We start from the raw sequence: 27,096 nt of genomic DNA on the forward strand, positions 1-27,096 counted from the left end.
TTCTGCTCTGACATTTTTGTACAATCTTGCAACACGGGAGGCTTTTTAGTCCATTATATCTGTTCCAGATCTTTGAAAAAGCTATTCAATTCATCCCACAACTCAATTTTTCTCCACAGCCCCAAAACACTCTGTTTATCCGTAAAGTATTATTTATCCAATTCCCTTTTGAAAGTTATTATTGAATCTGCTCAACCTTCTATACTCTAAGGAGAACCAACCTGACTTCCACAGTCACTCCATCATCTACAATATACTCTTAAGGTTAACACAGCCTTCATAAAATCCCACACCACTCTGCTCATTTTTATTCTGATGTTGTAGGATCTGCTAGTTGGAACTGCCTTTTTCCTGTTTTCTAAAATTAAGCAAGAATAGTATCTGTTATGTTTCATATCCAAAACAGAATTAAGAGTTGTAAAGACATTTAATACCATTAAATTAAAAACACTGCAGAAGCCGGAAATCTGAAGCACAGAATTCCAGAGAAACTCAGCAGGTCTGGCAGCACCCATGGTGGGAGAAACAAGTAACATTTCGAGTCCAATATAATTTCTTCAGAATGTCCCGTTCCACGGATGCTGCCAGAGCTGCTGAATTTCTCCAGTATTCTCCGTGTTTGTTCAACAACAATAACTGGCGCTTTTGGTTGGGGCAAGTAATGTTTTCTAGAGTTAAAAATTAACAGATAGGTAAAGAGGGAATTCATGACAGAATAATCCAACAGGAAATTGTATACTAAATTAGTTTGATCTTTTAAAGTTCTGCATTTTCTTACACTTTTTATTTCTTTCGTGTGCAATTACAATTTTTCGCCAATGATCACATCTACGTATGTACTTACGTAAGGACATAATTGACGCTCACAATGCAATGGGGTCTAGATGAACGACTGTTGTGAACAATGGTAGCATAGCTCTGAACCCACACCCAGCCTCCATGCTTCGACAGCAGCCTGTAATACTTCGTTGTGACTTGTCCTTTGACCAACACTTCCGGAATAATTAAAAACAAAATTACCTCATTATTTCACATGAATGTTAAAACATTTTGCAATATTTCCTCACATTGTACAACATTTGAAACATTGAACTAGGAATCTGAAACCATACTGTTAACTAAAAACTACTGATACTCAGTATTAGCTGATTATGCTTTATATATTCATAAACCCTTCGTCTGTCAGTACATCCGCTACTTTGGCCGGGGTGGGGGAAGTCTCGGTGGCTCAATGGTTAGTACCGCTGCCTCACAGCATCACGGTCCTGTATTCAGCCTCGGGCGACTATCTGCGTGGATTTCCTCTCAATCCAAAAATGTGCAGGCTAGACGGCGTTAGCCATGGGCAATGCAAGCTTACAGGTAGAGTGGGGAGTCTGGTTGGGATGCTCTTTCAGAAGGTCAGTGTAGACTCATTGGACTGAATGGTCTGCTTCCACATTGTAGGGATTCTGTGATTTAACAGAGAGGCTAATCTTTCTGAAAGAACAGTCACACATTATTGAAAAGCATTTGTCCTTATCTGATAAACATTTATACAGTTGGTTTAAATGCTCATGACTTGCAGTCTATTGTCATGCAATCGTTTACAAGAGCCTAAAATTGTGGGATATCTTAAGTGAATTAGGTTTTCTTTATCCCACTGTTAGACTCTAAGGAGAATCAGGAGGCAGAACTGTTAATAGCAGTAGCTAGGTATTCACTCTACAGGAAACAAGGTTAGAGAGAGAGACAACAAAGTGTGGAGCCTGGATGAACACAGCAGGCCAAGCAGCATCTCAGGAGCACAAAAGCTGACGTTTCGGGTCTAGACCATCCCCCTCTCTGATGAAGGGTCTAGGCCCGAAACGTCAGCTTTTGTGCTCCTGAGATGCTGCTTGGCCTGCTGTGTTCATCCAGCTCCACATTTTGTTATCTCGAATTCTCCAGCATCTGCAGTTCCCATTATCTCTGGGAGAGAGAGAACGCTATTTGACCTCCCAAACGGCTGATGATATCATCATGTCACGTGATCGGACTCAACGTGTCAGTCGACGCACAAAACGCAAATACACAGCACCTACAAACTTGACTTTAAATTGTAAGTTGAGCTGGATCCAAAAACTACCTCCTGGTTTGTTTCATTTGTTTGTTTGTATTTTTTTCTCTGAACTGTTTTGCTTTATGAGGTTTAGCCAATCCGTTTGGCTTCTCACCAAAAAGTGATTGGATTGGGAGTGAACTTGATGTGTTTGGCATCTCATTTATCATTTTGCTTTTTTCAGAGCATATGCTTTGAAAGTCATGATTATTTTGTTCAGACTTCATTTCTTAAGGAAAACAAACAATAATTTGTCCAACTTATCCACATTGCTAACTACTTCTGTTCTTAATGAGTGATAATGTTGAATATGGATGGCTATGCCATGATTACTGTAGGACTGTGTCATAATTGCAATTGATAACCTGAGTTAATTGTTCTATCAGTTACAAATCTAAAACCAGATTCAGTGTAATAGTTTTAACTGATATGCCATGTGCAATAATTAATCTGCATGATGTGTTCTGCAATGAGTACCATTTCGGGTGAGCTGCTTGTTACTCACAGAGGTGATGTGCATATCTTAAATGGAAAACATCACACCCATGCACATGATGGTACAACGTCCTCTCTATCAGGTCCTGAGGTTCATATCCAGTTAACTCCGCAACCCTGATAGTAAAGACAAATAAAATGATGCAAGTAATAGTGTAGTGATATTATCATTAGACTAGCAATCCACATCCTCGGGATAATGTTCTGTGACATGGGTTCAAATCCTGCCATGATAGATAGTGAAATTTGATTCAATACAAAGCAGCAATAAATATTAATGGTAGCCACAGTCAATTGTTGTACAGGCCCATCTGGTTCACTGAGTTTCTTTTGGAGAAAGAAATATGCTATCCTTACCTAGTCTGCCCTATATTTGATTCCAGGCACTGGATAACATGGTTGACACTTAACACTGCAATTATGTATGGCCAATAAATGTGATGCCCTTATTCCATGAACGAATTTAAACAATGAAATAAAGTCAACTAGTCCATGTGAGTCAGGGTTTTGCATAGAGAGAAATAAAATGAAAGAATGAAATGTATTGTGAAACAATTGGTTTGGCGGGAATTAGAATATTGTGAGTCATATTTTGGTGCCTTATTTCTTGAAGTGTTTTCGCTCACAGTGGAAAGGAAAACACGGAGGAAACCAGATTTTTGAGGTTTAGGCCTGAGTAAGACACAACAAAGCGAACCTTTTTTCATTGGAGCAGATAAAGGGTAAGAGAAGAGTTGCTCAAAGTCCTATGAAACGGAATTAAGTGAATAGGTTTTCTAAGAAGTTGCCTCCAGTGCTGTGCAATAGGTCCATTTTAAGGGAATCCATGGACTCCTGCAATTTCACCATTAAATATATGTAAATATGATGTGTGATTTAAGTATAGTTTTAATATCATTTTCTGTAAGTTTGGGTTCTAGGTTAGTGAGAGACATGAGTTTTTCTGTGAGCCTGAAATTAATAATTAACTTGTAAGTATTTCTGGCCATAGTAATTTCTTGTAAAATAGCTTTTGAGGCCTAGCTTTAGAATTAATGGATTTTAGTTCCAAACAAGAGAAACCAGCTCCAGTTTAGAAAGTCAGGAGAGGATTTTTCAAGCTTAAGGGAAACACGGTAGTTTAGAGGGAGAGCTTTCTTTGGTTTTACTTGGAATTTTTAGCAGTCCTGAAAAGTTGTTGGATTAAGATGGCAATATAGACCAGAATTATTGAGAAAGGACAGGTATAAATGAAACCAGATTACCCTAGGAGTTGGGAGGTCATGTTGCGGCTGTACAGGACATTAGTTCAGCTACTTTTGGATCAGTGCGTGCAATTCTGGTCTCCCTCCTATAAGAAGGATGTTGAGAAAGGGTTCAAAAATATTTACATGGATGTTGCCAGGTTTGGAGGGTTTGAGCGGTAGGGAGAGACTGAACAGACTGAGGCTATTTTCCTTGGAGTATTGGAGGGTGAGGGATGACCTTGTAGAGGTTTATAAAACCATGAGGGACATGGATGGGGTAAATAGGCCAAGTTTTTATCCGGGGTATGAGGTTCCAAAACTAGACAGCATAGGTTGAAGGTGAGAGGGGGAAAGATATAAAAGGCACCTAAGGGGCAACTTTTTCACATAGAGGGTGGTACGTGTGTGGAATGAGCTGCCAGAGGAGGTGGTGGAGGCAGGTACGATTACAACATTTGCAAGGCATCTGACAGGTATATGAATAGAAAAGGTTTAGAGGGATGTTGCCAAATGCTGGCAAATGGGATTAGATTTATATAAGATATCTGGTCATCATGGGTGATTTGGACCAAAGGGTCTATTTCCGTGCTGTATATCCCTATGATTCTAGAGTAAAGAGTAAATGGTAAACTCAGACAAGATGTGTTGGTACAAAACACTGATGAAATTACTTAAAGTTGCATACATTTAGGTTCAGATGTATCATAACTCCAGGAAGAAGCTATAAGAAGTTCCAGTCTAAGTTAAAGTCACATGTGTTTAAACCTACTAGATGGTGGAGACAGGGATGAAGACAGTACAGTTAGTGCTGTATGGATGGTGTTTTTGGGCATTATGCGATGTGTATTTTGGGTACTATACAAAAGCAGTTGTTTTTCTTTTCAATTTATAAAGGATTGTTTGGGAATTAGTAGTTTTATGCTTTTACTGTGTTTTTAAAAAATCTTTGAATTTGTGACATAAGTAGATAGTTTATTCTATATTACCTTCAATTTTCTGTTAATACACTTGTTTTATTGTTAAAAAGTATCTACACCAATACATGATTATGTTTCAGTGAGAGACCACTACATTAAAATCAAACCAAAATAAAATATGATCTATCAAGCCAAGTTTTGTTCCAATCATGGCCTATAATAACATAATCTAAGATCAAAGGATGAAGCATTGCATAAGATTGACAAAAAAAGGCCCAGTGAAGTTGCCAGGAGTGGTAATAAACCTCAGGACAATTGTGGAATACAGCAAAGGAGGACCAAGTGACTGGAAAGAAATGGAGAACACAGTGTGAATCCAAATGAGGAGGAAAGAACACACAAGAACAGGCTGTAAAAACTTCTGTAGGTGCGGACAGAAGGAACGTTGACGAAGACAAAGATGAGTTCATTACAGGATTTATAACTGGGTACAACAAAATGATGTCTTTGTGTCTGTCTTCACTGAGTAGAATACAAGGAATCTCCTGGACTGGGAGATCTAAGGGACCCCGAGCTGGGAAGGTGGGTAAACAGGAATTCATGGAAATTAGTACGAGGGAGAAAGTTGGAGGAAATAACGAGACCGAAATTTGGTGGATACCTGGTATTCTAACATGTGTACCAGAGTGCTGAAAGAGGTAACTGTGAATGTGGAGATAGCGGAAGCATGGATAATAGCATTTCAACATTTTGGGGAGTGGTTCCCACAGACTGGAAGGTATCAAATCTCACCCGGCTATTTGAGAAGAAAGGGTGGGAGAAGTAAAATCGGAACAGACAGAATTGTTATCCTCCCATTAATCACTTGAAAATTACTGACGTGTAATGTGAAGGACGTGACAGGGGAATTGAGTTTAAGAGCTGTGAGGTTATGCTGCAGCTCTATAAAACCCTGGTTAGACCACACTTGTAATATTATATTCAGTTCTGGTCACCTCATTATAGCAAGGATGTGGAAGCTTTAGAGAGAGGGTGCAGAGGAGATTTACCAGGATGCTGCCTGGGCTGGAGGGCAGGTCTTATGAGGAAAGGTTGAGGGAGCCAGGGCTTTTTTCATTGGAGTGAAGAAGGGTGAGAGGTGACTTGATAGAGGTGTACAAGATGATGAGAAGCATAGCTAGAGTGGATAGCCAGAGACTTTTTACCAGGGGCGGAAATGACTATTACAAGGGAGCATAATTTTAAGGTGATTGGAGGAAGGTATAGGGGAGATGTCAGAGGTAAGTTCTTTACATAAAGAGCAGTGGGGCATGTGTGGAATGCGCTGCCAGCCATGGTAGTGCAGTCAGATACTTTTAGGCGATTCTTGGATAGGCACATGGAGGATAGTAAAACGCAGGGTATGCAGGGTAGATTGATCTTATTAGGATAATAGGCTGGCACAACATCGTGGGCCGAAAGGGCTGTACTGTGCTGTACTGCTCTATGCTCTATCATTACAATAACAAAAACGTCAATAAGACAAAAGGTGATTATTGTATAATTGTGGTATTTTGTATGGACAATTGCACACAGGAATGGGCCAATGAGCCCAAATAAGACTGTTATCATTAATACACCCTTACTCTTAACACAGAACATTTAACTTTTTTTTCTTTCCAAGTGCAATCAACTGATTCAGCTGCAAATATGACCTTGAATGTCTTATTATTACAAAAGTAATGCTTGTCTAATTGACAATGTTCTATGAAGGATGAACCAGATGTGCACTGCAAGCAAAAGGTGTTCATTGAGAGGACCAATTGTGGTCTAGTCTGACAACCTACACAAAAGAGAAGTGGTGGTATTGTCACTGGGCTATTAAACCAGTCACATGTCTTCAGGACATCGTTCAAATTGCAATGCAATTTGAATCAAAAGGGAAAATCTAAAATTAAAAATCTAGTCCATGTGATTGCTGTTAAAAGATAATCTGTTTCTTTAATGTCCTTTAGGGAAGAATATCTGTCAACCTTGCCTGGTCTGGCCTACATGTGACTGCAGTGCCACAGTAATGTGGTTGACTCTTAACTGTCCTCTGAAACTTAGCTCAAGGGCAATAAATGCTAGCCTAGCCAACATCCAACGAATAAACGGAAAAATGTCTCAGGCCAAGCCTGTCAGCCAGATCTGAGCAATTGATTTGCTGCTATGTTTCTTTTGGAGGACCCAAAGCCTTTCTCATCAATTGTTTTCTTTCCTTGTATCAGTCTCCTTCAGTTGAGAGCTCACTGGTATACAAAAATGCAATCTTCAAATGGAAGCAAAATCTTATTGGCCTGGTTTAGTCTTCCATTCTCCTGTGCATTTTGAAGGAAGGCATTAGAAACTGGGATCTCAGTGAAGTGAAACCCCTTGACACCTATACCCTGGAAATTCTAACTCTCAAAGTGCTCAATCTTTGAAACTATCAGTTGCTGTTAAATCATTTTACCAGTTGAAGTTCTTACCTTGCATCTAGGAAGATGAGTTTGAGATCCAGACTGGCTCTGAACATGAACATGTTGCTGTGAAGTTTGATTTCTGTGATAGCACTCGGTGGTAGTGAATGCCCCACTGCCACCAGTCCCACAATCTGGTAACAGCCATCATAGAGAGTAACGTCAAATACATACTGGCGGATTTTCAAATAGCCACTGCAGTGGATTACCTACGGAGAAGGATAATTTCAGTTGATTTATGCATGGTGAAAATATTTTCTAAACACACAGAAGAGTCTAAGCAAATGAAACTGATGTGTTTCACTCAAGGAAGCTGAAAGTGGGAACTTTATTAAAGAATACTAAACTGTACACTTACTTTCACACTAACTTGTCCCACAATCTATTTAGCAACAGAAAACTGCCAAAAAAGGGCAGTCCAGGTGCTGAAGTGCATTGCCGAGCCAATATGGTTCAGTACAGACAGAGCACAATGTACGTTCGCAATTGTAATTGCCAGCCATGTCTTTGGGAGGAGATTTCTGTTCACCATTTGAGTATACGATAATCTGTAGCAGGGAGATGGAGAGATACCAAAAAGACAGATATCTAACCCGTGATCTTCATTTTGTTATTCGTGAAAAAATGTTGACACCACCCCACCCATTACCAGTGATATTCCTCATTTTGATCAATCAAAATTAGAAAAAAAAGGATAAAACTGGTAAGCATAAAGAATCTGGTGCATTAAATAATTTTCTTCTTAATTGTTGAATTATGTCTTTAAAAAAATCCAATGCACCTTTGACTTGATGTAATTGAAAGTTGCTTGGGAAATGCAGGCGGATGGTTGGATGATTCCTGTTAAATGATGGTTGCTGAGCTGCTGGGATAGAGAAATGTCATGTCAAGGTCAGCAACCTGGTCAGGATCAGCAATGCAGAACATAATGTTAAATAGTCACTTTGGAGTTCTGCATTTTGAGAACAGAAGAAAGTTTATGAAAACTTTTTGCAGAAGATGGATTACATCGGCACCATGGTAATGAACTTGCATTTATATAACGTCTTAACTCAGCTCTCAAATCATTTTGAAGTACTTCTTATAGAATGAATTATATGGTGTGGTTACTGTCACTTTATGCCTAAAATAGACTGCCTGCAAAAGGAATAGGCTTGATGGCTCTATTCCCTTCTTGTTTTATTCCATATAACTCTCAGATGTAATCAAAATTTTAAGGTAACGTTAGTGCCTCCAGGTGCCAGGCAATGACCATCTCAAACAGGTGGAATCTAGCAATCACCCCTTGATGTTCACTGGCACTACCATTGCTCAATATCCTACTGTAATTCTGAGTTACCATTTACTAGAACTGAACTGGGCCAACCACATGAATGCTGTAGCTACATAGCTGCTCAGAGTGTAGGAATTCTGTGGTGAATAATTTACCTCTTGTCTCCCCAGTGCCTTTCTTTCATCTACAAGACACAAGTCAGAAGTGTGATGGAATACTGTCCATTTCGTCAAATGAACGGTGCTCCAACACTCAAGAGGTTTGACACCATTTGGGAAAAAACAGCATGCATGTTGGCGTCCCATCCACCACCTTCAACATTCACTCTGTACATCACGATGTGAAGTAGCATCAGTGTACACCATCTATAAAATGCACCGCTGTGACTTGCCATAGCTCCTCTGACACCAACTTCCTAACCCATAACCACTGCTGTCAAGAAATACAAGGGCAGGAGATGGGAACATCATCATATGCAAGTTCTCCTGTAAGTCATTCAACATCCTTCACTGTCGCTAGATCGAAATCCTGGAACATTCTAATAGCACAGTGGGTGTACTTAAGCTCCAGGGACTGCAGTGGTTCAAGGAGGTAGATCTCCATCACCTTCTCGAGGGCAATTTACATCCCATGAATGAATAATTTGTTTAAAATAGGCAGGGATTTTTGCATAAAATCCAATATTTAACCAAATGATCATCTTAGAATTGCCCAATTCTCACTTAAGTTAACTTATTTTCTGATTAGTACAATCCCAACTTCATCCCTGTTTTATTCTTTTGCAGCTTACTGTTTCAACTCCACAAACCTTTGAGACAGCATGTCCTCTATAATTCCTTCTTAGTTATGCTCATTTTCTCTATTGTGTGTTTATTAATCTTGCTTCAAATAACTTTGATTGTTCTTTGTTGTCTCTCGGCTTTGTTTGTTTGTTTGTCAAATTCTGTTTCAACATCGAGCTCAGCACATTTCTGAGGCAAGATTTTTAGGATGGGTTTGATTTGCCTTACTTTTAAATCAAGTCAACTGACTTATTTTGCAGGATTCCACTTCCCTGCTATGGATGGAATGCAGACATTGAGAAATCCACTTACCCAAAAAAGAAGTCAATAAAAGGGAATAATCCCATAAGATACAAAAACTCCATTGTAATAGGAAGTCTAAGCCTGTCATATGGTGTAGTATAAAAACAATTTAAATTGTCAGATGGTTTCCATTCAGCTATTGATACTCAAAGGTATTTGTTTGAACTGACAATTACTCCTATTCATAAGGGAAACGATCCAAGATCCATGTAGGCTCTGTTGTTTAATGCACTGCCTAAAGTGAAATTGAACCACACAAAGGATTAGTTTCCATCTCGACATTCACTGATGTAACCAATTCAACTCAGGTGTTGGCAATCACACTATAATTGAACATTTGTGGGCCTTGCCTATAGTAGCCACAATACCAATTATTGATTGGCATTCAGTGACATTTTATTGGAAAATGTGTGCGTGAGTGTATGTGTATCTGAGTGTATGGTCACAAACATAAAACTGCCACAGGCCATGTGGAGCTCTGCAACATGGGGCCCAGAGAAGATCATACTTAGGTGGAATGCATAGCATCACTTGGTTTTGTAACTCTGCTTGCATGCTGCAGTTACTCATCTCAGGCTACAATTGAAGTTTGGATACCCTGTGTGTTTATAGCTGACATTCAGTCCAGGGGAGATAGAAAAAGTAATTTTAATTTTTGGCGATTGGGTAGACAGGGTCATTGTCCGTTTAAAACCTATTCTGTCATTGAAGTCCAACCCAAAAGGCAGAGCTGACATTATAAATTACAAAAGTATAACACTACAAAAGAACACACATGTTCCTTGTTATTGAAATTCCTTAGCTTGTTGTTCTATAGAACACATAAAAGTGTTATGATTTGATACTTTACTAACAGGGACATCATAGCACTGTCTATTGGCAGCTGTCTGTCATTGAGCTGTGTAATATAACAAGCTGTTACCCTGGACTTTGTTTATTGACTATTGCAAATATCACTGACCAGCTTTATCAAAGATATTTATGAAAAAGGCTGGGCATATGGTGTTTACTGGACATTATGTCCATTCCATAGCTAGAACAAAGACTGATGAAAATGAGGAAAGTAATAATTTTACCTCAGCCGTTATAGCGAATTATGGAAGAAAGCGCAAAGTTAAATTAAGTGATAGAGATCAAAGGTTTGACAAGTTCCATACTGGTAGGATAGAAATTTGTTGGAAATAAGTTTTTTAAAAATTCTTTCATCACCGGTGATCACTAATTTATTAAATTAAACTGATGTATAAAAAACTCTTTATAATCCTTGCCAAAGTTGTGCCTGAAATGACATCCCATCTCCATTAATATTGTCAAGAATGGCAAACTAGTTCTCCTTATATCAACCTTCAGGCTACTAAATTCTCAACCTTGCAGTGAATAGCCCAAGTTCTAAATTTTTCTTCATGTTAATAGTGATCAATATATTGTCACTAAATTTCATTGATATAGGTAAGAATCAGTATCAAGATTCATAATGTGCCAAGCTTTCTGACTTCAGTGTCAACATAACTGATGGAGGGCAGGCTGGAGAAATAATCCTTTTACATGTGTGAAGCTGACATGGTAATTCAGGAGGCTTTCCTGGCATTTCCCTTTGACTTTCTCTTTCTTTTTAAATTCTGAAGAATCAAACTTTTGCCGTTATCTAAACTCAACAGTCCAACTTCACCCAATTGGCACCAGTCAGTTATATTGATAGGAGGTGACTCCAGAGCTGGACACATTCCCTTCCATATGTTTATTTTCATGCCAGATGGTTACAAGGAGCATAACCCAAAACTGATATTCCACAGGCTAGAAATGAGGATTCAATGCAAACAGCTAAAATCATACAGAGCAAGGAATCAAACTGGGGCTTTCAAAGTGCATCTCTCCACTGTAACATCCAGAAAGAAATGGAAAAAGGTATCAGATTACATTACTGACCATGGTATTTACAATACTTAAAATTCAGCTGAAGGATAAATTCACAATGAATATTCCTGTTCATTTTGTATTAGCAGCTGCACCTTCAACTGCTATAGAAATTGTTAGACTTCTCTGCCTCTTTATCTCTTTCCTCCTCTTAAGACTCCTTAAAACTACGTCTTCTCTTTCCCAATATCTTCAGATGTGACCCAATGTTACTCTCATGTGATGTGCCTCAGAGCATTTTATGACATGGAAAGCACCATATAAATGCAAGTTGATTGCTGTTGTAGCTTAAAGCATTAAGTGAAAATATTGTGATATTATGTTGCCTTGTTCCCTGAAAAAAACGACAAGTCTGGAACTGTAGCATAAGACAGCCAAAATGTCACCTCAATTATCCCAAAAGGAAAACTCATATACTTATAAATTAGGCTATGAGAAATCTGAATGTTAGAATTTGAGTACAATTCTTTCAATGATTGTTTACAGTTTCTTACCTTGTAACCACCACAAGTCAAACCTGCATTTCTTTTGGCCAGAACACATTTCATCCTTAGAAAGAAGGAACGCTCAATTTCATATTCTGAAAAGGAACATCAAAAATGTTATTATACCTGAGCTTTGAAACCTTATAAACCATGCAGTGTTATTACACAAGATGCCCTGAATTATTGTAGCCATGTGAAAAAAGACAAGCTGTCTTTTAGTATAAAACTTATTACCTGTTCTGGGATGTGACTGATGGCCAGATTTATTACCCATTCTCAGTTCTGCTGAGAAGTGCTGCTGGGCTTCTTGTTAAAATACGCAGCAGAAAAGATTCTTACTGTACAAGGTATTCAAGATTATGTTGTTTTGAGAGCAATATTTGGATTTATTCTTTGTTGTTGTAAATTCACATTATGTTTTATTGGGTTCTGAATCCTTTACATTTCAAAAAGTAGATTTTCTTTAAAAAATTGAAACATTACAATTAAATCAATCAGAATGTAGCTGGAGTGTGCAGAAAACCATGTTGGGGTGTAGGAGTATTGTGTGTTGTGGTGAAAACTGTGCATTTGATGTGTGCAGGAAATTGAGTCCATTCTGTAGCTAGACAAGAAACTGATGCGTACGTGGAAGGTAATAATTTTATTTCATGGCTGTTACAATGAACCATGGAACTGGGTAGTAATGACTGTAACAAGGTCAGCCAGGTGGACCTCATAGAATAGCAGTTCCCTGATTGTCAATCTGCTCCAAACAGGGGACCTGGCTCACAGATAAAATCAGGGGTGTCAGACATCCTTACACTCTGAGAGAGCTGGGTCAGTGTCAAAGGCTTTCCATGTATAAGTAAAGGGTGACTTGATGACAGGGCATTGGTCTCTGTGGAGTTATTTCAGGTGCAAAGGGTAAATTAGGTGATAGGGAATATTGAGCTGAGCATTTCCAAATGTTTTGCTAGGTGAGAAATTTGTCGGAAATAATTTTTTAAAATCCTTTCATGGCATGTCAGCATCACTGTCAAGGCCAGTAGTAGAAATACTTCAAAGGGTGAAAACAAACAAACTTGTTTTCTTGAGGGGGGTATCCAGTATAAAATTTGTGATCTCAAAATTAGTGATAAACCAGTTAAGTGTGAAACCAAGAATCATTTTTGCACACAAAGGTTATTATAAATGTTGGATATTTTCTTAAAAGATTACTGATGCTGGAACTGAAATGATTCATAATGACATTTATTGCATAAGGGTATAAGGAATATGGAACAAAGGGAGTTAAAATACAAATCAACTAATCATCCAATATGATGGTAGGATAGGCTTGATTGGTTAGATAGTCTGCATATATTTCTGAAAAGACTCCAACACAATGGACTGAGCTTCCTTTCTGTAAATAAATTTAAATGTTTCTTTACTTTGGATTTCTTAAAGCTGTGGGAATGTAAAGTTATCTAAAACAAAAGCAAAATACTGCAGATGCTGGAAATCTGAAATAGAAACAGAAAATGTCAGGAATTCTCAGCAGGTCATGTTTGAGGTTGATGACCTTCCATCAGAACTGGAAGGTGTTAGAAATATAATAGGTTATAAACAAGTAAAAAGGTGCAAGTCTAACATGTGTTGTACTGTGACAAGTAAAGAAACAAAAAATAGGTGTAGAAGAGGTGTAAATGTTAGGATGATGAATATCTGCCACCCAAACAAAGGGAGAGGAAAAGAAGAAAGTAAAACCATGATAGGGAAACTAAATGAGGTCAAAGGTTATGGTTTCAAATTGTTGAACCCATTGCTAATAAAGTTTGTAAAATGCCTAATTGAGAAAGAAAATGTTATTCCTTGCATTTGTATTGAACTTCATTGGAGCATTGCAGAAATCCATGGATTGAAGGATAGAAAGATTGAGAATTAAAATGACAGCCTGGTTTTCTGATGTTTTGGTTTTCTCTTTTCTTCTTTTCATTTTCAGGTGCCAACTCACATCTCCTCTAGACTTTATATCTTTTCTTGTTCCACTATCTGCACGGCCAACTAATTTGTTCTCTAATCTCTCTCATCTTCCACTCTAACATAGGCCTTCTCTTTTGCCCATATCCCACTCTCCTCTTTTCGCTTGCCTAAAATATATTATAATTCAAACTCGTCTCCATTCTGATGAAAGGTCACTAACCTAAAAATATTAACTCTTCTCCTCTTCACTGATATGATCTACCACTTCCAGCACTTTTTCTTTTAACTTCTAGTTTGTTTCCGGTAAAAGCAGAAGTTTTAAGAACATCTCTTTCAACAACTTCAAACAAGTTAGATCCTTTCCAGAGATGTTCATACTGACATCAAATTCAGACCAAACCAATTCTTTCATATTTCAAGAAAAATGTGGCTGTAATATGGGACTTTGAATATTCCATGAAATTAAGAGCACGTATGCATACACTTTCCAGTTCCTTTAATGCTAATTTTATTAATTTTCTTTCAGATTGTGTCCATTCCTGAGGGGACATCGGTGGGGTTTTCGATCCATGAACTTAGTGTGACTGTACTACTAGAACAAAGAGTTGACCTGCAACAATATCACAGTTACAAAATGCCATCAGGTGATTGCCAACATAAGCACTATATGATGTATGAAAAAAACTTCAGTATGATCACAGTTTATTGTGCCCTTGTTGTGCCATAAATTTCATGCCTCAGAGATCATAAAAATGGCAAGAAAATCAAAAGTCCCAATTTATAAGCATCAAAACCAAGCTGTGCCCTGCTTGCACTGCTTTCATAGAATTCCTACAATGTGGAATCAGGCTATTTGGCCCATTGAATGCACATTGGCCCTCTGAAGGGCACCCCTCCCAGACCCAACCCCCAAACCTATAACCCTGTATTTCCCATGACTAATCCACCTAGCATGTACATCCCTCGACACTATGCGCAAGCTAGCATGGCTAATGAACCGAACCTGCACATTTTCACTGAAATGAAATCAAGATTATATGTTAGCCATTGCAATGGTTCCAATATGGCCTAAGCTGCCTAAATGCCCTTGCAGGGCAATTTGTAAACTTTCTTAAAATGTAAAACAAATGTGTCTGTAAGTGTTCAACTTGACTGTTACTATCAAGTTCCATTAAGTAATAACAACCTCATCACAGGGACTTCTGCCGGTTACAAAAGCATTTGAAAAGCTTGAAATTTCACTGAGCTAAAATGTTGGTTGTCCACCACCAAGTGCAGACTGACACTTTCTAATGACCCAGATTATGCACTGAGCAATGCACTGAAGATTGGAACAGAGGTGCAGTGGGCTAAGGTGACCAATTTAAACTGTGATAAACCCCTCATGCTATGTGCTTGATGTGCAATGAACATTGTAAATATTGAATGAATTTGTCTGTATAACATACAAGCTTGAAAGAAAGTGATTTATTTGGCATTTTTTGTAATGTCAACTTTGAATGTTCATATATTGCACTTTTGTGAATTTTATGAATAAAAGAATCTTTCAAAAAATGCACAATGTTTTTATGTACAATTAAGTAGTAAGCCTGAAATTTATAAGAAGATTTATAATTTTATACTGTGGACTGTATGCTTAAGTTTTTTTTGTTAAACATTGCTTATATAAATGGTATATTTTTAAATTTTGAGGTAAGAAAATAAAAATTAAACAAATAAGATGAATCTAGGCTGCACATGATCTGAGGCAAAAAGGCCAAAAAGGATTTGAAGGGTCAGCTAGACAGAGAATTTAAGCTTAGATGAAATGGAGTTGGGGAGCACTTGAAGCATAAACACCAGTAAGACTGCATGGCCTGTTTCTATACAATACAGCCCATGCAAGTCTATTCATTCCATGATTTACCTAGCCCAAACAACTTGCAGTTTGGTTACTTGACTCATTCCTGTAAAAGTGTTGTCCATCTATATCTGTATTACATAAATATTTCCAAGGTATAAACGCACCATTAACTCATTATTCTCTTTTTTATACATTTGTGGGATGAGAATGTCGATGGCTGGCCAACATTTATTGTCCAGCCCTAGTTGCCCTTGAGAATATGGTGGTGAACTATGTTCTTGACCTGCTGCAGACCACCTGCTGTGGGTTGATGCCATTAGGGAAGGAATTCCAGGATTTTGACCCAGCAACAGTGAAGGATCGACAATATATTTCCAACTCAGGTTAGTGGGTGGCTTGGAGGGGAACTTGAAGTGCTGGTGTTCTGATTTATCTGCGGCCCTTGTCCTTCTAGATGGAAGTGGTTGTGGGTTTGGAAGGTGCTGTCTGAGGATCATTGGTGAATTTCTGCAGTGCATTTTGTGGATGGTACACACTGCTGCTTCTGAACGTTGTTGGTGGAGGGAGTGGATGCTTGTAGATGTAGTGCCAGTCAAGCGGGCTGCTTTGTCCTGGATAGTGTCAAGCTTCTTCAGTGTTGTTGGGGCCACACTCATCCAGGCAAGTGGGAATATTCCATCACATTCCTGACTTGCTTCTTGTAGATGGAGGACAGGCTTTGGGGAGTCATTCAAAAGAAGGGTCCGTTCCAGTTGGTTGCCATTTTTATACATCATCTTGCCAAATACTTGCAATTTATGTCATATTTCTGTTGCAATGTTTCTGTGAAACCCAACATAGGCTGGGGAAACAACACTTCTTTTTCATTGAGGAACTTTACAGTCTTTTGGACACAATAGTGCATTCAACAACTTCAGAGACCATGAACTCTGTGTCCACTTTATTTTTCCTGTCTACTGCACACTAATCCTCAGAGTCTGGTCTTCATCATTCTTACTTCCAGCAGAACTGACCTGTTTTCTGCTATTAACACCTAACCTCGACCTATCTCCCATCTCTAAAATCATTACCACTTGTTTTGCCTTTTGGCATGAAACACGATTGGTCTCTAATCTGCCTCAACCTCTATCCTTTCCTGACCTTCCATTCTGTTCCACTTACTCCTTCCACCTTTCTTTGCAGTATAAATTCCATCATTTTTTCACCAGTCTCTTGTTAGTTTTAAAGAATAGTCATTTTGGACTAGAAATTTCAAATCTGTTTCTCTCTCCACAGATGCTGCCAGCTCTGCTGAGTTTCTCCAGCAATGCCTGTTTTTATTCTAATCTAACCTTGTCATAGAATCCCTACAGTGTGGAAACAGGTCCTTCGGCCCAACAAGTCCACACCAAATCTCAGAGCGTGCCACCTAGACCCAACCCCCCATAACCCACCTAATCTATACCTCCCTGAGGACTATGGGCAATTTATCATGGCCAATCCACCTACCCTGCACATTTTTGGACTGTGGAAGGAAACCAGAGCACCAGGTGGAAATCAGTGCAGACATGGGGAGAATGTGCAAACTCCACACAGACAGTCGCCTGACGCTGGAATCAAACCTGGGTCCCTGGCGCAGTGAGGCAGCAGTGCTAACCATTGTTAGCCCCTCACACATCCGTATTCATCCAATCTCCTTGTTTGAATAAAATTATCTAACTTAGCACAGAGAACAACTTTTATGAATTTATTGGCTTATATTTTACCAAGCCTTCGCAAAGTTATTATTTTCAGTGTTGCGCAAATACAGTAAGACATGTTTAATCTTCTTAGTCTTTTGTGTTCACTTCTGCTTAAGTACAGCTTAGTTGTGGAAGCACAACTACATCAAAGAGTAAACTCACTGTTGTGTGTTTATTCAACTGTGTTTTTTGTGGTCAATGATGGGGACAGCAATAAAATTTTAAATTAGACCCACAATGCCACAATATTAAAATATTGGAATAAGCAGTTACAAGCATTTATTACTCGAATTGCCGAAGGGGACATTTTGTTGTTAATTTGATTGATTCTAATTGGCACCAAAAAGAGAAGGAACAGGTGCTGAAGATTGGCTGTGTTCATGGACCAAATTTGTTAACTGTTTCTGGCATTTACTGTTTGGACTCCAATTGGAGACTTGTTACTCAAATGCTTGGGTCAACTTGACCCAGTTCTCACTCACTCTCTCACCTTTTCCACAAATATTTTTCCCTTCATTTCAAAGAACTTAAGTGAGGGAAAAAAAAAATTCAAAGCTGCTGCTGGATTAGAATTTGAATTGACAAGATCTGTGCTTGTTATTGAGTAGTTTTGTAAATCTGTCTAGCACTTCTCCTAACCACTACCGCAAATGCAAAAGAAAAATGGACAAATTCGAGTTTAATCTGATAAATGATAAGTAACATAAATGCCACATAACTGCCAGGAAATTACAATCTACGACCACAGAGAATCTAACTACTACCCCTTGATATTCAGTGGCATTACCATCACTGAATCCACCATTCTCAACAATCTTACTATTGACCAAAAACTGAACTAGACTGGCCATATCAACTCTTGGCCTTCAAAATCGAGTCAGACCCCTGTCACCCCAAAGTCTATCATCCGTCTATAATTAACAAGTCTGATGTGTGATGGAATAACCTGATATAAGATGAATCCTCACTACGTGTTGGACCGAAGAGCCTGTTTCCACACTGTAGAGAATCTAATCTAATCTACTGTTCATCATGTTGTAAAAGCTATCTATGCTACCATCCTCTTTCCTAGTAGGGACCCACAGGGCCTTGTGGCTTTAATGTGGTGGGGAAGAACTGCTTGCTGGTCTGAGAAGCTGTTGCTTTAAACAAAATAAAGTTTATTCCACAAGCAACAATGTACAACTTACATTAATCTGACAGACATCATTATAGAAATTATGAGGAAGACCCAGATGTTAGGTCGTACTCCTTTGAGATCCTAAACGCTTCTCCCACCAAATGTGTCATAATAGCAGCAGATGCTTAAGGAACTCAGTATGAACCCTTTGAGACCCTTATGCCCATAAAGAGTATTTCCCCTAAGCTGTTTTTCTCAATACTAACATTGTGCATTTCTTAGACCTTTAACACAACTCCCTCTGGCCCACAAGTTTCTGACTTCAGAATCTGAGCAGTCTAGGTGTTTCACTATTCTCCTGGAAGTTGCTTTGTTCACACTTGGAAAATTGTAGGTCTGTGTAGAAGACCATTGACTTTGATTGTGTTCCTAACAGTGTGAGGCCTGATGAGTCTTTTTAGGCTGGAGGATGTTTAACGTCTTGGATACCCCACATAGAGGACTGCTGTCCTGTTGAAATTGACAACTTCTTTTTTGCTGTATCCTGGGTCTCAAATGAGGTGATTTCTCTTTCACTGTGTCCTGTGGTTATTGGTCAACCCATCTTAATGGTGACTTCCACAGAACAGTATGTACAACATCTTCAACTTCCATGGAGGAAGCCAGGCAATGGGATGCTTGAGGTGGCAGTGTCCCAACCATGTTGCTGTAATTCTATAGCCTTTGTTTTAGGCATAGTGCCCATGACAATGCTTTCTGCTGTTGCTCCTGTGTTTGTTTGTGCATTTGTTGGAAGCCACTAATTGCTAGTGCCATGGGATCTTCTCCTGCCTAGGGCAAAACAGATGTCTTGCTTTTGGCAGTCTTCCAAGTGGTTGAGATGAGGAGAAATATCTTCACGTACAGAGTGGTGAATCTTTGGAATTCTCTATGCTGGAGGGCCATTGAACGTCAGTCATTGAATGTTAGTTTTAATTTTAGAGACTGACAGATTGTTAGCTTCTAATGACATCTAGTGATGTGAAGATGGTGAGGAAGGAAGGAGTTGAGGTAGATGCTCAGCCATGATTTAGAACAGTGTAGCAGTCTCAAAGGGCTGCCAGCCCACTCCTGCTCCCATATTTCTATGATTCTATGCTGTATCTTCATACCCTAGATGGCCAAAATAATCATGCTGTAGAAAGTAGTAGCCCTTTTCTCAAGTCTGTTTCTTATATCCTAGTCTTGATAAGTGTAAGACAAAAAGCTTCAACTTCTTTAAGCAATGTTAAAGAAACAGAGTTAAAGGCAGAATCATGTAGTGGTCTGAGTGAAGTGGACTATGCCGAGGTATGTCAGCAAAACTGCCCTCAACATTGGAACCAATTTGTTGCATCTTCTATACTTTTCACAAGTGGTTTGTTGGGTTTATCACTCAGTGAGTGACGACTTGCCTCTTAAGGGGAATTATTAGTTTTTAAATGCCTCATTGACAGCACAGCTTGCCTCATTATTATTCAGCTTCCTATAATACCAAACTTGCTAAATAAGATAAACATTGAGAAAACTCAACATTGAATTCAACTTGCCACTTGCTTCAATGTATCTTGGTATTGGATACTGGGCATCAACATCCGTGGGAATTGGTCGCATGCACTCCTCATCCACAGACATTGGCTTCTGATATGTGCCAACCTCTAAGAACCTTCATGGCACATGTCCAATCCATGTGTAAAACACTTTTGTACTTCAGTGCTGCACCTTGGGCTGCACTGGCAGCTGTCTTTGTAATGTTGCAACAAGGACACAGTGCACTCAGGGACACACATCCAGCCCATGGATTGAACCAGGTTATATCTCCAGCCTCTGCAGATCGTGTCATACATAGCACACACACATTTGATCCTACCTGGATGCTTGCAACATCCCTGCCTTTCATTGCCTTGTCTTGCCATCTTGTCTTGCCTTTTCCACTTTCTCCCGTCAGCCAGAGATACAAGGTTCATACTATTTCTATCTTGCTAAATGTCTTGTATGAATATGTTTGCCTTCCCATATAGTACATTTTCAAATGTGGAACTTTTACTCAAAAATATTTTTGAAATGGATTTTCTCAGCTTATAAATACTTGAACTACTAAGGCACACTTTCCTTGTGTATCAATGAAAGGAAAGGTGTGTATTTTTTTCATGCATCTTTCAGAAATGTCCAAAAATGCTTCATGAATAATTATTTTGAAATAAAATGGGTGTACTGTATAGAAAAGCAGCAATCACTCACAATACTGTTAATATATTGCAAGTAACATATGGATCCATACTTGGGGAAATTTCTTGACCACAACATAATGATAACTCTCTGCTCTGCTTTGAGTAGTATCACAAGGTCCTCAATTTCTGTCTGTTGCATTCAGGGGGCAGCAAGTCTATTAAAGCAGTCTGCACTCAGTATTATGCTGGAGTATCCACTTTGATCATATGCTGAAGTTTTGCAATATGCTTTAAGTCACTTACTTTCTGAGACAAGAAAGCTACTGATTGAACCAAAGTAATTTATTCTGACGATAAGACCTCCTGATGGAAATTCATAAACATTTTTGATATTGTTGTAAAAAGAGAACCTACTGAGTTTCAAGATGGTCGATCAAAGTTCAGTAATACCAGGTGCTAGTAAAAGTTTGAATATGGTACTAAAAAGGGAACACATGTTTGTTAATCTTTGATTACATTGTTTCAACTGGCCTCTTTGATTTCTCTTGTAGTATTTGCAAAGTCTTTGATAATTAGATTAGAATCATGAGCAGCTGAAACCTATAGATTGAATCCCACCCTGTTTAGGCATTGATTTTAATTAAATTTACAGTTTATAGAGAATGCTGATGAGATGATACCTTGCAGTAGATGAGGATGGAGAGGCTGGTGAGCTGTGAGGATAGCTGTCATCTCATCGTGATCAGAAGGATGAATATATTCATAAATGCTGTTTCCTGTTAGCTCCACCTGGTAATGAAAGCATTCCAGAACGTATTAAACACACATAACAGTATGTTGCAATGTAATGCCCATCACTCTACTTATTTTAATTATAAAATAAAAATGGAAACCAGATGAATAAGCAGGTAAAATGGCCCAGGTCATTTACACATCCTGGAGTCAGTCTCATTATTACGTGCTCATTTGCGTGCTGGCAGGGCATCTGTCCAAAGTTGGCAGATTCCCAGTTTAACATTGGCCTCTTTGGGACTGATTCTGATTTCTTTGAGAACGATACACAAGCAAAGTCCAGCCGATGCTGGAAATCTGAAATAAAAACGAAAAATGCCAGAAAACCTCAGCAGGTTGGGAAGTATTTTTGACAAGAACAGACATTTTGAAGAAAAATCACCCAACATGAAGTGATTATTTTCCCTCCATAGATGCTGTCTAACCTGTTGACTTCTTCCAGCATTCGCTGTTTGTTGTTTCTAATTTATCCTTGATAGCATCAGTGGGGCACAGACTGAGTTTCTTACCTGATTATTCTAGCGGGGTGAACTAGGGGCAGAAGAAAGTTAACAATTGGCCAGTTTAAATATTTTTCTTCACTTCCCCTGTTGAGCCAAGAAGGTTAGGATTGCTCCTCCAGACTCTGTAGGAAAGCTCAGTTCTGCCCCGTCATACTCTTATTGTCCTTATTAGTAAAGCTGATGATGGTACACTTATTGCTACAGAAGCGGAGATCAAGAAGCTCAGTTTACCCAAGGAATGGAACTCATAAACTTGCAGTCAATTTCACAAACCATATTCATAATTTGGGGGAATTAAAACAACTCTTTGATGAAGCTGCATGTATTATCTCCTTCAGAATTACATGTAGTTTCACATCTAGGATGGATCAGTGCAATAGTAGGCATAATTGTAATTAGTCCTTGAAAGATATTAAATAGTAAAACTTGACTACATTAAAGGCTTGAATAGCAAATAGAGGGCATTTCATCAAAAAGAATATTACAAAAATAGATGTATTAGATTAGATTCCCTACAGTGTGGAAACAGGCCCTTCGGCCCAACAAGTCCATTCTGACCCTCAGAGCATCCCACCCAGACCCATCCCCCTTTAACCCACGTAATCTGCACATCACTGAACACTACGGGCAATTTAGCTATGTCAGTAATTTGTTTCCAGGCATGTTTAATGGCACGGGAGGTGATCTAATAAATGGTCAAAATACACAATCATAGGAAGATTAAACAGATACGCTCATTTACCAGTCAATTTATCACATACATTAATGAATGTTCAAATTATAATTAATTAAAAAATTTAAAATGTCATGATTTTGCAATAGACTCAAAATGTTCATCATCATCATAGAACCCCTATAGTATGGAAGCAGGCCCTTCAGCCCAACAAGTCCACACCGACCCTCAGAGCATCCCACCCATATCCACCCCTATAACCTACCTAATTTACACATCCCTGAATGTTCTAGGAGCTATTATTGGCTGTGAAATAAAGAGCTCCCCTTAGCTGATTTGTTAGCAAAACTTTCATCCATCGCCTTGCGACCTCTGTTATTTCAACATTGTCATGGCTGATCTCCCAGCCTCCATAAATTTCAGCTTAGTCAACTGCTTATAACTGATGCAGCAGCAAATCTCAATCACTGTTCTCACTAAGACCATTGACTCCCGCTGTCTAGCATGTTGAATTCAAAATCCATTTCCTAATGTTTAAATGTCTGCAAGCCCTCACCCTTCTTTGTCTCTCTAATTTTGATCAGTCCGACCACTGTCTGAGAATTTCATGTTCATGCAATTTTGGCTGCTTGAATATCTATTATTTCCTTTGCTCCTGCATTGGTGGTTATGCTTGGAGAATTCTAGGCCCTAAGTTCAGGAATTAATGCACTAAATCTCTTTTCTGTCCTTCCCCTCCAACTGTGATGTATTTGAGCAAGCTTTTAGTGATATCACCTAAAACTACCTTTGATTCTCTGTGAAGAAAATTTAGACTCAACAGCGTGTCTCAACCACATCTCAGATGGACATCCCTGATACTGTAGTAAATTTCTATTCCCAGTAGAATCATTATATTATACTTCTGAACAAGGTTACTTAGACAATGAATGTTCTGTGCCCTTATCATGCACTGCTGTTAATAAAGCCTCTAAATGGGCTCACTAACTTTCACTTGAAATGAAAGAGCAAAGAGGCGTATCAATGTCTCTGAAAACATCAAAAACAATTGTCTTCCAGCAGACAGATAAAATTTGCTTTGACAATCTCCAGAGAGATTAATAACTGTAAAAAACAGATTTTAAATTCTAGTTAATAGCAGAAAAACTAACATTTCAAAATGTCAGGTTTTAAGTTATCTAATGTAACAAATAACTAAAAAGCACAATTAACTAGACATCACCACTGCAGGCAACTTGTGTTTTAAATCAAAGAAGAGAGTATTCTTCTTGTATTAGTTCAACCAATAAAATATATTTTTTAACATATGTGTCCATTTAACTTTCCCAGAATCAATAGAAGTATTTTTTATCTTCCAAGATTGTCATCCTGTTCTTTTCTTTCCTAAACCTGGTAACTTGCAATCTTAGGTGTATATTTCATATGAGATTTTCTTTTCCTGGATACTGTCCTGCTAGCTCAAAATCCAGCCTCATTTTAACTCTCTGTAAATTCATTCTTTTCATTCTAAATCTGCCTCCATTCCAGTGTTGCAGACCATAAAGATTTTTCTGGTCTCTATTAGCTCCCTCTTCCCTGAAACCAGGCAGACTTAAAAAAAACTATCTGTGTTACTTGGTAGCACTCTTCAGAAATATCGTAACCTGATTTCTACACTGACTTCCATTGGATCCATGCCCTGAATCACCTGGGTCCTGGATCTAGGTGGAAATTCTAGTTAGCTCATCTTGTGAGCCTAATCTTTCATCTTGGAATTAAATGGACAGTTCAACATGCAACTATTTACAATAAGAAGTTCTCAACAGCTTTCTGAGGCTTTGGAAACTCTTAACCTCCATTGGTAACAGCTAGGTTTCTGCTATTGTTTTCAAGCCTAAACACTTTGCACCTTCACCCCGTAAAATAATCTAAGCCTTTGATTATTTTCTAACAATCAAAAGAACCAGGTTTACTGTCAGGCAGATTTCAGAAGAGATGATATGGAACTCTTAGTCCCAAAATCATAACAATCTCATAAACAATTACAAATCAACCTCCAAATAACAATGTTACAACATTTGGCAAATTGATATTGTTTAGAGTGTGACTGGCAAACAGCTTGTCTTATGCACTTACGAATGGTGGATCCCCAGGTTTAGAGTTTAGTCAATTTGCAAGTGTGTTGCATGAGGCCATCTGGACTGTGGTCGAAACTCTCTTAAGAATAAGTTCAATGGTGAACAATTTGAAATTTATGAAATTTAAGTTAATTTCTGAAATGTAAGTTATAAGGTAACGTCCTCTTCCAGATGAATAAATATGCAAAATGTTAAAATTTTGAAGTGGCAGCTCTCAGTTTCTAATATATTTACATTTCCCATTTTGCTGAGTTTGAATGAATGCCTCCCCTAAATGAATCCCCTGGCATCCTGAGATGGCTTTGCTCCCACATCCACCTATGATGGTTTGCAAAGTCTAACAGCTTCTTCTATATGCTGACCACATAAAATTTCTGTTTGCCAGTGTAGGGAAGCCTGTAACCTGATCTCAAAAATGACTTCCCCTGCCTCTTCTCAATGGCCTCATGGAAGTTAATAGCCTTGCACCCAGGTAGCACTTAACTATTCTTGACCACAACTCCCTTTGTCAACTTCAAACTAACTTGGGCTATTCATAATACAACTGTTTACACCTTTAGAAAATGAGTGAAAGGACTAAAAGCTAATGCTGATATTTGAAAGCTGCATGAGAAAATAGATTGTATATTTTGGTAAAATAGGCTGCTAAAGTTAATGGTGATATTTGAGAAGCTGCATGACCTTGAATGAACCCATGAACAGTTCCCATCATCTCTCATGCCAAACATGACTCTGGTAACTTGTTTTTCTGTAGCTGTTTTCTGTAATGAATAGATGCTTTGTCTTCTGTATTTGTTGTTTTTTTTCTGTGCCTTGCTACTTGTTACACTGTATAAGAGAGATAATTTTATTCCAGGTCATTGGGCTTCACCTCAGACCGGGATCGCGACCAGTGCCAGGAACAACCTTAGCCTCCAGACCAGCTGTCAATCAAGGGGTCCCCAACGGACAGAAGGGTGTGAAGCTTATTGATTTTTTCTTTCTTTTTTTCATTCTTTTTATTTACTTAATAAATGCTCATTTTTCGTCTTTTATTATTACTCAATAAATGATTGCATTAAGCAAATTGTTGTTGTTGAACATTCTCTTAATTACATTTAACCACATCTGTAAAAAACTACTTGGATGCTCTCTGTGATCCAAAATAAACACTATAATATTTTCAGTGCCTTTTGGAGACTTTGGGACTTTCTCTGTTGTTACTACATAGGCTGTTGTCATTCTCTCCAAGTATAAGTACCTTGAACTCCATTCCCAATATAATCTAAGCTTTTCTTTCAACTCGGGCAATCAAACCAGCCAGATGTCTGTCAAGCAGCCTTAAGGACAAGTCACATTACCTCCTTCATTTTATCCTTAATTTCAGCTCATAATCCTGAAACACAGCAATTTTATAAACCTCTAAACTCTAACAGGTCATGTCTATTTCAGTCCTGATTGTTCCTGTTGCTGTAGCATCAGCATTTTGGTGAAAACACTTCCGAGTCTACTGCCCTTAGTGTGAACAATGCTTTCTTTCTGTTTCCCTTCTGAAAGGCCAGAACACTATTTTAAAGTTTGTTCTTGATTTTCATACCAGAGAAAATAGCTTCTCAGCGTCTAGACAATCACATTTTAAAAACATTTTAAACTCCTAGGGCAGATAATCCTTAAACACTTGTACTCAAGGGGTTACCAGGCAAGACCTTGCAAGCTACCTCACAATTTACCCACCTAAACTCTGGCATGGTTCTGATCACTGGGCTCTGGACATTCTCCAGCCGATTATGTCCTTCCGAGATACGCTGCACCAAATGCTGAAAGCAGTTCTCCAGATGGGGCCTCATCAACGGGTCTGTACACTGATTTTTTTTTTTGGGTCTTTTGACGGGCACCAGAAAGGGAAATACGCGGAACGATCTTAATGGATTTTGAGGGTGTGAAATATCACGCGCTGCTATTTAAATTTGCAACGGAATAAGTCACCGAAAAGTAAACGACGAAAGATGCACGTCCCATAACACCAGAAAGGGCCAGGTAATTTGCCTGAGGAATATGTGTAAGTGTGACCGCCTGGCTGGAGACGGTTAGATTTCTCCCAGACAGAGGGGCTGAGAAAGGGTTGCGCTTGGAAATAAATTAACATGTGAAAAGGAAAGGAACACTTTGATCTTTCATTTCAAAATTTGTGGGTCAGAATAGAGATTGGACAGGTCGCGGCTTAGCACCTAGTGTACAAATTGTTTTGTTCAGCGGGTCA

General features: G+C 38.6%; 1 protein-coding gene across 1 annotated transcript in view; it reads right to left on the reverse strand.

Moving 5' to 3' along the window:
* Positions 1 to 27,096, reverse strand: part of sim2 (SIM bHLH transcription factor 2) — a 101,636-nt gene that overhangs the window by 29,573 nt on the left and 44,967 nt on the right. The window contains exons 4-8 of the mRNA XM_048540539.2: positions 21,453 to 21,561; positions 11,965 to 12,050; positions 7,208 to 7,407; positions 2,586 to 2,692; positions 845 to 992 (exon numbers count right to left, since the gene is read on the reverse strand). Of these exons, the coding sequence (XP_048396496.1) occupies positions 845 to 992; positions 2,586 to 2,692; positions 7,208 to 7,407; positions 11,965 to 12,050; positions 21,453 to 21,561 (650 nt within the window). The remainder of the gene's footprint in view (positions 1 to 844; positions 993 to 2,585; positions 2,693 to 7,207; positions 7,408 to 11,964; positions 12,051 to 21,452; positions 21,562 to 27,096) is intronic.

This window comes from Stegostoma tigrinum, chromosome 12 (genome assembly GCF_030684315.1).
Source record: "Stegostoma tigrinum isolate sSteTig4 chromosome 12, sSteTig4.hap1, whole genome shotgun sequence".
NCBI lineage: Eukaryota > Metazoa > Chordata > Chondrichthyes > Orectolobiformes > Stegostomatidae > Stegostoma > Stegostoma tigrinum.